The sequence below is a fragment of the Pipra filicauda genome, unplaced genomic scaffold (assembly GCF_003945595.2).
Source record: "Pipra filicauda isolate LSUMZ 115617 unplaced genomic scaffold, ASM394559v2 scaffold18_size4552066_pilon, whole genome shotgun sequence".
Classification (NCBI taxonomy): Eukaryota; Metazoa; Chordata; class Aves; order Passeriformes; family Pipridae; genus Pipra; species Pipra filicauda.
The window spans coordinates 892,203-904,749 of record NW_024104298.1 but is presented as its reverse complement, the minus strand read 5'-3'; the positions used below and the strand labels follow the sequence as shown (position 1 = coordinate 904,749).

General features: G+C 36.0%; 1 protein-coding gene across 1 annotated transcript in view; it reads left to right on the top strand.

Annotated features, from left to right (window-relative positions):
- Positions 1-12,547, top strand: part of RPGR (retinitis pigmentosa GTPase regulator) — a 54,652-nt gene that overhangs the window by 4,986 nt on the left and 37,119 nt on the right. The window contains exons 3-6 of the mRNA XM_039380182.1: positions 4,564-4,656; positions 6,627-6,689; positions 8,258-8,416; positions 9,837-9,986. Of these exons, the coding sequence (XP_039236116.1) occupies positions 4,564-4,656; positions 6,627-6,689; positions 8,258-8,416; positions 9,837-9,986 (465 nt within the window). The remainder of the gene's footprint in view (positions 1-4,563; positions 4,657-6,626; positions 6,690-8,257; positions 8,417-9,836; positions 9,987-12,547) is intronic.

The following is a 12,547-nucleotide window of genomic DNA, read 5'->3' as shown; positions in this document are numbered from 1 at the left end:
AAATACTCCTTTCATCTAATACAGCATCAATATTCCTGTTTGACTTCTATGAAGAAAGTAAATATAAAGCACTCTGGTTTTTGGCTTTCTATGTCAGGAGTTAAGAGTCCAAAATTTTATTTACATGCTCTGGCTGTATGTTGGAATAGAGAGAACCAGTGATAGTTACTTGCTGGCTTTGAGCTGGCTTGCTGAGTTAGTTGAAGAAATGTTTCCCTCTCCAGTTTTGGAGTTTGAAATTTGTGTTTCTTTATTCATTTGCTGTCTACTGTTAGCATAAACATCATTGAAATGTTCAAGCAGGAATTTTTTAAAGCAGTGGTCTTCTTTAGGTCTGTAACACAAGTCATGAGCAGTACATCTTCCAGCATCACTTGTAACATGTTTAATAGTGGTTCTTGCCCCATTTCTATACTTTTTGGCCCAGGAGAAGACTGGGCTGACAGAAGAAGAATGACTGACAGTCATTCATTCTTCTCAGAAGAAGGAGAAGAATGACTGACAGTTCATTCCCTGCATCTTCTATAACTGCAGGCTTTGTAAAGCAATTTATTCAGCCTCTTGGGAGCTGGTGTGAAGAAGTGATGATACATATACTTTTAAGAATCTCCTTCCAATACCTGTCTATTAATTGTCCTTCTGAGAGAACTCTTAAAGTTAACAATTGTCTTATTCTTTATTTGCCTTGACTAGAGTATCCTAGACAGCTTGCCCACATTTAATCAGAGACTGATCCTGTTCACAGGGGGGAAAATGGTGATGAACGAAGACACATTTTCTGAACTCAGTGCCCTGGAAAGAATTGAAGCCCCAGTGCAAGAGGGTAGAAGGAAAGAAAGAAGTATCAATTGTGAAAGTAGGAGTGGAAAGAGGTGCATGTGGAACCACAAGAAGATAGTATACTCATCATTTTGGGTTTTGAAAGGCATTAAACCTTGAACAAGAGACCTTGGAATCTCTCCAGGTCTTTTGACACTGTATTTCTTCTCCTGTTTCTACTTACCAGCGCATCACCAGCACATGGCAGAGTATCTTTTGCATCAACTGCAAGGGGAGAATGAGAAAAGATTAGTGCACATTTGTGTTGATGCACTATTTTTTTTGTGTGATGATAAATGTCCTAAGCATGACTATTCTTGTTGCTCAATAAAGTTTTTATTTTGAGAATATCATGACTTGCCTAACAAAACTGATGTAATTCCTGGTTTTTTTAGAACTATTTGAGTTGTATATGGATTTTAAATTAACTGTTAACATAGTTTATTCACAAAATAGCATTAAAAAACCCCACAAAATTTAAAAAAAAAGCACAAAAAAAATCATGGTACCTGGCATATATTCTGGACTCTGTCCAAAATACTACCTTTTATGTTTTGTTTAGATATAGTTTGTCAATAGAATCTTGTAGTAAATGCTCAAAGTCTCTTCGTGGTCTCCCCAATTTATTTCTCTCCCACACTAATATAATTTAGAAAGCAAAGGGAGGAATATGTAACACATACCTTTAAACACAGGTGATAGGAATACTTGGCAGCCCGCTCTGATGAAGCATATGGGATTTCAGCTGGTACTTCCCAGCTGCCAAGTGAGTGCCTTTAGTAGCACTTCATGAGCCCGAGGAGCACATGACTGATGGGGTTCCCAGGAATCACTGCTGTGATAGCAGCTACTCATGGAAATGTACTGGTTAGGAGACACTCTGCTCCTGAAGTCTCTCTGTTCCTAGTGCTGTGTCTTGTGGCTTCCCTAAAAGCCCTGAATTGATGTTGGTGAGACATCTGCTGGTGTACCTGCCCCTGCATACATACTTCAGAGAAACACTCCAGTTTTGCATCAGGATTAAGATGGAAACTGGTGTTGGATGTGAGTTTTCATCACCAAAACAGTCTGTTATATCCTTTTTGTTATATCCTGCTGTTTCCTGTCTGCTCAGAGTCATAGTCTTACTCTGCTTGACCTCTCTTGTGCCAGCCATTCCAGCTGGTAGATGGCCAAAATCTCTGGATGAGAGCACCCAAATGGAAACAAAAAAACCTGAGCAATCTTAATTTACAAAGTTTTGGAATATGGTCCTCGCCTTTTTGTCTACTCTTGGATTAATTCTCACTTCAGTGCATCTATGGTGATGACTGGAGTTATCTCAGTGTGCGGTTATGAAAATAGTGCCTTTTGCATGCAACATTATGTCATATTCCTTGGCCAGTTTAGATTGCATCATATCTGTTCCAAAACCTGATTTGCTGTACAGACCCAGAAATGTTGCTTCATTACAGGCATTTGTTTAGGTTTCTCACCACTGTTACTAAATCAGCTTTGTGAATCACAGAATATTCTGAGTTGGAAAGGACTCACAAGGATCATCAAGTCCAGCTCTTAAATGAGTGGCCCAGACAGGGAAAATGAATGTGTGGCTTTGGCATTATTAGCACCAAGTATTAACCAACGGAGCTAATCTCAGGTTCCTTTGTATTACCTCTTAGTTTTCATTCAATGTCTGAATTACCTGCCTCCCAGATTTTTTATTTTCTGTTATACTGGTAGGAAGCCTGAAATTATAAAAGGCTGTCACTCAGTTGTAAAAGAATGTAAAAAAAATTCCTCTCATCTATTAAGCCTCTTGACTTACAAAGCAATGCCTGAGAATTTAAAGACTCGTATAAGAAACAGCAGATTATAGGATGAAAAGCATGACCTGTTTGAATTTTGCATGGATAAAAGAGAATGCTTAAATTGAATTAGGGCAGCTTGGCATCGTACTCCCACAGAAGTACTGCTGTCTTATAAAAGCAGTTAGCAAGTATAAAGCAAGGATACAAGAAACCAATACCAATATAGGCTGGATGCCATTTGCTAATAAAAGTTGTTTCTGTTAAGGTGTGTTTCCTCTCAGTGACAGACAGCTCTACCTGTGTTTTGACGTGATTGCATTATAAAAATTGAGATGGTGATATAAATGCTATTAGTAGAATGCTGTGAGTGCAGACTTGACCTCAGACCTCCTTCCCTTCCAGTTTTCTTGGAAAGACATAATATTGACACATAGCCCCATGTGCAAAGAATTGTCAAATCTAGCAGTTTGATTGGGACTTAAGATAGCAATTATTGTTAATGGTTGGTGGGGTGTGGTTTTTTGCTTGTTTTTAGTTTTTTTTTTAAATTATGCAGTTATACTTAAGAAATTAAATTGATTAGAATAATGTTAGAAGATGAATTTTTTGTTGTATTTAAAACAGTTCAATGTCATATTTCTAAGTCTCTGTGAATCACATTCAGACTCTTCACGGGAAACCTACACTACTGAAGTTACAAACAGACATAATTTTGGCATTACTATATTGAATTGCTGTTGTGCATTTGTGATCATGTGATAATTGTTGATAGCTAGGGTGACAACATTATGATGGAGTCTTAACTCACAAAGCTCTGCAGTCCATCAAAAGTAAACAAATGCCTTTTATCAGTTGTAGGAGGGTTTTTTTTGGTTGTTTGTGGTTTTGGGGGGGAGTTGTTTGTTTGTTTGGGGTTTTTGTTTTATGTTTGTTTTGGGTTTTTTGTTTGTTTGTTTTGTTTTTTATTTTGACAAATTAGTTTCTATTGTTTTGCAAAGATTTCTGTTGGAACAAGGATTTTATCTTTCTGTGGGAATTTTACAGCTTTACAGCAGGTAATAGTTTACAAAATGAAATTAAATGCATTAATTTTAAGGTATTGTCAGTAGTCAGTTTTGGCTGTCTAATCTGCATGTCTGATGACAAAATTTTCATCTGTTCATATACCACCCTCAAAAAATTCTGATTATTTAGTTACAACAGTTCATTGTTTGTCATGGTCAAACCTGAAAGTTCAATGACAGATCACACAAATTTCTGAAAGACAATTCTAGCATTGCTTCTGTGGAAGATTTGTAACCTAGTGCTTTTAGCTTTACAAAACTCCCTGACTACACGGTGGATTTATGCTTTCTTTCTTTATATGCAGAGTAACAAATTAATACACTTTGTGAACACATCTGAATATTTATCAGAAACTATATCCTGTAGAAATGCAGCTCTGTAAATCATTTTAAGGGAAAATATTTAGCAGTAAAAGAAATATTCCACCCTAAACAATCAAGCTGAATATTACAAATTTGTGCTTCTATTAGTCATAAACCTGCATTATTCATTCCTGTCTTTGGAATAAAAGATGTGGGTGCTCAGTTAAATGTGCTGTTATTTTATGAAGAGACCTATAGATACTGTGGTTTCTGAACTGCAGGGTCTGTCCAAGAGTACAACACGTTGTTTTCTGAAGAGCACTTTATCTGTGTTGGTAATTAAAGGAGAGGATGTTCATTCTGCTTTTTGTCCCTTCTGGCTGGGGATTTCTTACTTAAACAATGCAATTAATGTTTTTGAACTGAAAAATCACAAGGATATTAATTATTGTTTATTCTTAAGTATTGAATTGCCTAATCTTAAACCTTACATTAAAAAGGAAATAATTAATAGCACAGTGTGTGAATGACCAGCTTGTCTTGAATGAGGCATTCAAACATTTGTATGGGTTCTGTTTCTCTTTCAGGGAAAGGTAAACTGTACATGTTCGGCAGTAACGACTGGGGCCAGTTAGGACTGGGATCAAAGAGCACTGTCAGCAAACCAACATGTGTTAAAGGTTTGTTTTATTTTTTTTTTTTGTCTTTTTGAAAGGAGACCCCTGTGAAAAGGTACTTCATAAGGTGCAGTTCCAAAATAACTGATTCTGCCATTTTTACTCATAATTTCTAACGTATTACTGCACAAGATCATAAAGTATCTTAAAAGGATCCCTGATCAGTTTTCCTTCACTTCCAGATTATGAGTCCTTTTACATCTGAAGGTTACTTCAGATACATAGAATCCTGTCATTTTTGAGGGCTCTGATTATATGTAATATTAACCTTTTCTGACAAACCACATCTTCATTGTTACTGCAAAGACAATAATTAGATATTGGACTCTGCATTGTTGTCCATGTGTTAAAAATCAGAGTTCCAACAGCATTGTGTAACTTTTGTGTCACTTCTGTCTTAACAACTTTGTAAATGGAAAAAATCTATCAGAAACTTTCTACAATTACTACTACATTTTTAGCAAGCTTAAGAAATGCCCAAGGGGGCATAAATGTTAATACATTTGTATGGAGCAGTAAGATAAATGCCTATATTCTTTTATGTATTTTAAAATAAGTTTTCATTGCACTGTGATCTTCTTGATCTTTCCTGGCTGTTTTTATCTTGTCAAACAAAACTAAGTCAATACTTTTCCCTATCCCCTTACTTATGTCAGGTCAGATCTATCCCATTAACACATTTCTTTTCACCATTAGATGTTTATCTTCAGCCTTTCTGCCAGCAGATCGATCTGTTAGCTTATTGTTAAAAACAAATTATCCTGCTTGTTCAAACTCTGTTCTTCCTGATTTAGTTTATTCTACTGTCCTTTATTTGCTCCTGTCTCTATTTCACTTCAGAGGGAGAATGCAGCTACTGTCAGGTTCACATCTTCTGTCAGCTATGTGAGAGATTGATTCTTACCTTGGCTTAAATGGATTGGGTGTCAAGTTTTGTTTTTACTGTCAAATTGCAATGGAGAATAAAAGATGAAGAGAAGATGACAGCAATTCAAACCAGACCTGGCATCCATTGAAAAAAGTCGCAAGGGGGGTATCTTTCTTCTCTTGGCAATTGGCAGCAGGAGAAAGTCCTTGAGCTTTTCCACTAGCCTTTGGTCATCACTTGGCTTTGGGAATGGGGTTACAAGGACACATTTCAGTTTCTTCTTGGAGCCAAATGGTTGTGACTGGATATTTTCTGAGAAAATATCTCCTGGGATTTGACTAGAGACTAATGGAATTGGTTATGAAAAATTGCCAGCAATACTGTAAATATAGCACATCTCATCAAATACAATTGATTAGCCTAAGTGGGAGGCACCTCTGTATTCTTTTTTTTCCCACCAAAATAACTCTTGACTCCTCTCACTTACATTCCCAGTCTTTCAAAATGACCAGACTGCAGAGAAGTACTTGCTATGGGTGGGTGGTAACTGAGCTGAAATTGAGACAGGATGGTACATGCAAAAAATGTAGGCACTAGTCCAGATAGTGCTGTCCTTAGGAATTGAGTTTAGTGATCAGTAAGAAGACAGTACAGAGTAAAAGTCTAGCAAAAAAGGGATGTGTGCATTAGAAAGGGAGGGTAAGACAAAAGAACAGTATGGTTTTAAAGATTTAAGATATTGGGGGAAGTATAAGAGGGAGTTAAGAATAGAACAGTTAATGAAAAATGTAGACAACTTTAAACATGCATTTTACCCTGCAACTTGGTGTATTCTTTGAGGCATATCCTGTAAATGGCAAATTTCAGGAACTGTGACATTGGGTTGAAGTAAACATTGTCAAGTTAACTTGGGTGTCTTAAGTTATTAAGGTCTGATCTGTTTTCTTATCATGGGGGAATACTAATTTAGTAAGTCATGCCAGGTTCAAATAGGCAAGAAATATTTTTACCATTCAGAGCTCCCTCTAGAACACAGAGCAGTTTGTTGTTGAAACACCTATTGGCTTGTTTATAACTTTCCCCCCCCTTTCACTTTAATCCATAGCTTTAAAACCAGAAAAACCAAAACTTGCTGTTTGTGGAAGAAATCACACTTTAGTTTACACAGGTATGTAATCTATATTGTATACATATTAAAAAGAAGTTTCTTCCCTTGCTTTCAAACAAAATCACATTAGGAGCCCCAGGACTGTTGAGGAAGGAAAAATAAATGAAAATGGGACTGCTAAAACTTGGGGTTTTGGCATCCAATTCTTAGAATGTTTGATTTATTCTGAGGCAGTAATAATTCTGAGGCATTTATATACTAATGTTATATAGCAGTTTGCCAGCAATAGACATAGGGAAAAATTTCTTGCTGGGACTTGTGGTGTGGTTAACAATTGTCAGTATTTCATTTAAGCCCTGTAAAGGGATATTATTATTTTTATATACCTCTGTTCCCAAATTTACCTTTGACAAGTAACATTTATTAGTGTGAAGTTATATATTTGAGTAAATATAGTAGAACTGCATGTTTTCAAGTCTTCAGATTTGTTGCATTTTTGTTTAGACAACGTAGTCTGCTACTTCAATGACAAGTTACTTTATTAAGCTATAAATAAATAAAGTGTAAATTTAAACTTAAAAATAAATTTGTAGAGAGACAATATCCAGAGAATTTATGCAAACTCGTCGTGCTTCTATAATGTATGTAACAAAATAGCCATCTTTGTGGTTGCAATCCTTTAGCTTTTAGTAATGTTATAAAGAGGATTGTTTGATTATCAGGAGTTTTATATGCATGGAGATGCTGAGCACTGTAAATAAGACCGTTAGAATAAAAAGAGCATTTTAATAACAGTGGAGTATGCAAGACTGCACAGGGTAAATATTAGTCACTTTTGGTGTACATATTGGCCAGATCGTTTGTGGCCAGGTATATAGCAAAGGACCATTTATAAATTGAATGTCAGTTGCTTATCACATTTCTGCCTGGATTTGTGTTAATAATGGGCCTTATCTGTTTCATCATAGATGAGCACTTTAGATGTGAAACATACTAAGATTAAAAATATAAATCTTAAAATTCTCTTAACTTGAAGATATCAGTTGTCAGCGCTAATTTAAATTTTAAGATTATGAAACAAAATACATAGTTCATTAAATTGAAAGTTATTTGAATATTAAAATGAGTAAAATATTTCTAATAAAAAACTAACTAAAAATATATTTCATTCACAGTACTCAAAACTATCAAGTTATTAATCTCTTTAATTTATGTACTAATACAGCTCCAGTTTTCTTGTCTGTGACTTAATTCACCATTTTCCTTTAATTTTATCTTAAAATATACATTATTTGTGGAAGAAGCTTCTTCTGGCTGCCAGGGTTACGGGTAGTAATTTCCTCAGAACTCTTGCAGAAACTTCAAATTATATTTATTTATTTATTAGATTAGTCTTCAGAATATTAAGGAATGCAGACAGTCTAACTACATGTAAGGCTTTTAGGAAGTTCTGATCCAAGTGTGTGCAGGAAGGCCTCCTTGTTAGCTACAAAAGAAACTGCTAATGTCAACTCAGGAGGAATTCAGGACAGTAGACCCAACACTTCTGTGATGTTTTTCCATTGAAAATTAAGTTACTTGCTCCAGTTTCTTCATTCTGCATGTTACATGTGCTCTTCTGTATGCAGAAAAAGGAAATGTGTATGCTGCTGGAGGTAACAGTGAAGGTCAGCTGGGATTAGGTGACACAGAAGAAAGGACCACATTTCATTTAGTAAGTTTTTTCACCAGCCAGCACAAGATCAAGCAGCTAGCAGCTGGATCATACACCTCAGCAGCAGTAACTGGTAAGAGCAACTGCCAGTAAAATCTGCTTACATGTGTCCAGCCTGGTGTTCCAGGGAAACACTCCAGCATTCTGTCTCCATATGTGGATGTATTTTCTGTCCTCCCTATCTTCTTTCATTTGTAACCATAGTCATTTCTTGATAACCAGTTGCCTATTTTAACAGTCTGGTAAGGGGTGGCAGTCTTGCTAACTTCCTACAATTTTTGTGAAAGTAGACCTTTTCCATGAGCCATGGCCTGCAGTGGGAGCTTGACCTGGACTAGAAATCCTTACAAAGGAGAAACAGTATGAAGACCCTCAAAATGGAAAAAGTCTTCAGTTTATTTCCAGGGAAGCCAGCTACAAAACATGAATCTTGCAAAAACTAAGCATCTCTAATTCCACTTCTTACAGCAACTATTTTGGTCTATTGGTGCAGGCTACAAAGCTGTGTCGTTCCTTAAAAATTCTGAGAGAGTCCAAACCCATCACCTATTTTTCAGGTGGCAAAATTATACCATTATGTTGAAGTCCACACAGTTATAATACTTTCAGCCACTGGATGGTGGTCCTATGTTACCCCATAATGTACTTTCTCAAAGTTTTGCTGTAAAGCAGCTGTTTCTGTTCATGTTTAGGATAACCTATTGAGGCTGTAATTTCAGAATGCTAGGCTGCTTGTTTGGTTCTTGCTTTTTTATGGCGATTGCTAACATTCTCCTGAGATTTTTAAGACAACTTTGAATGATCTTCCTTCCTAACACTGTCTCAGTAACACATTTTTTTATTCACAACTTATTTTCCACACCGGTAAGAAATATGCAGAGACAAGACCATTTGTCTTCTAGAAGAGTTTTCATGTTGTTTGCTACTTTTTTTTGGTGTGGGTTGTTTTTTTTTTTTTTTTTTTTTTACTGCTGCCATTGATCTTTGTGTCAGCAGAGGCTGGTTTTAGTTAACCTGCAGCAGGTATTGTGATAGGTCAAGGAAAGCAAAATTAAGCTGGACAATATAATCAGAAGGGAATTGAAAGGTAAGGCATGAGTAAGTGGGAAGAATAAGAAAGGGGTGACTTGCACCTAGAAATTAGAAGATGCTTTAAATTCACTGTGATATTTTCATACTGACTTCTGGCAACTGAATTGTATTACACACTCAATCTTCCTCTTTCTGAAGGAATGTTTTTACATAGTACTTTTGCTGTTGCTGTTTATGGTCTAACATCAGTTGATGAATAAGTGTTCTCTGTCACTTTTGAAAGGCTTAAGGGATGCTTTCTTACTTCAGACTTTGTTGCATTGTGCTAAACATAATGTCCTTGGGATCATGACATTTGGTAGTATCATACACAGTTTTTTCTGAAACACTCTTCAGAAGGTAGATTAACTTTTTATTAGTTTTTGTTTTAAATCTGTTAACTATCTGTGTCTTCATTTTAGAGGATGGGCAGCTTTTTGTGTGGGGTGATAATTCAGAAGGTCAGATTGGCTTGGCCAATGAATCCTATGTCAGTGTCCCCTGTCGAGTGGATGTTGGAAAACCTGTTTCCTCTGTATCCTGTGGATATTATCACTCTGCCTTGATAACAGGTAAGGGAATGGGAATAGAGGTTAGTGGAGACAGGACAGTAGTTTTCAAATTGTTGCCTGTGTAAAGTCATTTGTTACTTTTAAAATTAGTTGTTAAAAACTGCCGTGTGACAGAACGTCATCGATGTAGTTTTATATCACATTGGGGGAAAAACTTGCAGTTAATTTTCTGCATTGTTGTGCAAATGTACATTAGAAAGAATGAGTATCTACATTAGAAAGAATGAGTATCTTATCACACTTTATTTTCATGAAGGTTGTGACATATATTGTGGGTTAATACTATTGTTTCAAATATCTAACTTTTCTTGAGATTATTAATTTCTTTGTGATGATCAAATAATAGTCTCCCTCTTCTTTAGAAATATAAATATTGAACAGAGTTACTATGTTATGAGGAAAAATTAATCTCATGTGCTAGCAGTGCAAGGTTGTTGTCAAAGTTTGATGTTATGTCTTAAATTTTGAGTTTTGGAGTCAGTTAAACAGGCAATATATGGTATGAGGAGAAGCACATGCTACAGTGAGCTGTTGTCTGATCTCCAAACCAACCTACCTCTCTTTTGCTTTCCAGTTCTCTTCTCCCAACTTTCTGTTTGTTTCCAGAGTGAAGATTTCACTCTTTTTTAAATAATGCCAGCATGGGTGAATTTAGCAGCCAGTATTGATGCTGTTATGTATGAGCAGCCATGAAGTCCTCTCAGCCATATAGATTTACATTATTAAACTTTACGGTTTGGTCCCCTCAGAGTAATTAAAGATTTCAAAGGATCAATAGTTTTGATTGTAAAGCTTTTAATGGGTACCCAGGAGCTATTCCATCAGATACCTTTCTCAGGTTACTTGATAAATGTTACTTTTCCACATACAATATAATATTGCTCTCTGAGAACATACTGTTAACAGAATGAGAGCTTGCTATGGTGGACAAATATTAATTAGGTATTATGCTGGTAGTGTGCAACTTTTATTACAGATCCTTTATTACAGTAAATGAATTAAGTGCCTAGGACTGATGAGGAGCTCAGCACCTATTAGGGTATCTACAGCTTCTGAAACTCAGAATAAATGGGGAAAAAAAGATGCTTACTTGAAGGATGTGGTAAGAAGGTGTGTATCTCTGTCTTAGAGCCGAGAGCTGAAGCTCTGAAACTGCAGTGGGATGTCACAAAAGCTCTCTTTAGTAGCAGGGTTGAGGACAAGCATCTAAGAGTAAAGAGAGAACAGTGTGTGTTGCCAAGTGCTCTAAGGAAGTGGAAACTTTTTAATGAAAGAGAATGAGAAAAAAGGCTTAGGGTTTCAGCTGGTTAAGAATAATTGAGCCTCTCAAAATATTAATAGGAAGATGAACTCATTATCACCTGTGAAAATGAGGAGTTGTTGAACCTGTTACTACTTAAACAGGCCTGAATATGAGATGGAAAATCTTAATTTTGATCCTTAATATCTGCAAATCCTGCATGATTTGGGCTTCTGTCTGTCTCACTGAAACTATTGACACACACATGACCTTTTTGTGGTGAAAGTATAAATTTTTTTTATTACTTTCCTTTAGGCCCTTGCAGACAGTTTTATTTGACTGATACTTCAGCTACCATAAAAATTTAGTATTGGACATCCAAGTACTTTTGCCGGTTTGATCTTCTGTTGCAGTAGTGTCAGTGTGTATCCAGTGTTTAACAAACTTTGTGCATTTAATCTGAGTGTACCACAGTCACACAGTGTGTTCCTTCTCAGTTACTCGATACCATACAATTACTACGGTTTGACTTTTAAACATCAAATAATATACTATGTTTAATAACATAACATAGTTGCAGGATGTAAGACCTAATACATGCTGTCAGCCTGAACTGATGAGCATGGCACCACATGGTTCCCTTTCTTAATATGTTTATGTTAGACATAAGGTGTACACTAGCTAAGTAATAACTGTTAGGATCACAAGCGTATCTGAGTTAAAACTAAAAAGTGGTTAATGAGGATACTGGAATACATAGTGTGGACACAGAGTGCCCTCTCCAGGGCAGGATGTTCATTAATAAGTGACTATTGAGTAAAAAAAAAATGGTAAAGTACAGATTCCAGATTTTTTTTTTAATAAACTAAAATTGTTATTTCTTTGAAATAGGTGGTTTTAAAAAGATTTTTTAGTAGGCTTTTGTCTTTAGAGTACTTAACTGCCATAAAGCGCAGTGCAATCTCACTTATCTAGTAGTTAAGAAGGCTTATCACCTTTCTCACTTCTGCTTCCTAGAAGGCCTTCTTTTCAGACAGTAATTCAGCTACTGAATATGTTAGCCACCTGGATTCTACCATGTACACGTGGACCCCACTGGTACCAAAGTAGTTGTAGAATAGAAGAACAGAATATATTCTGAGTATTTTTAATAAAAAAGCACTTCTGAAATTTAGAATTTTATACTCATTTCCATATGCAAATTATGAAAGAGTTCATGTTTGAAAGACGATTGTTCGCTTTCTTTCCCTCTTCTTTGCCTTCTTTAGAGAGTTCCACTGAAAACAAGTTTTTAGTGCTTCCAGCCCTCTTCAGGACTTTT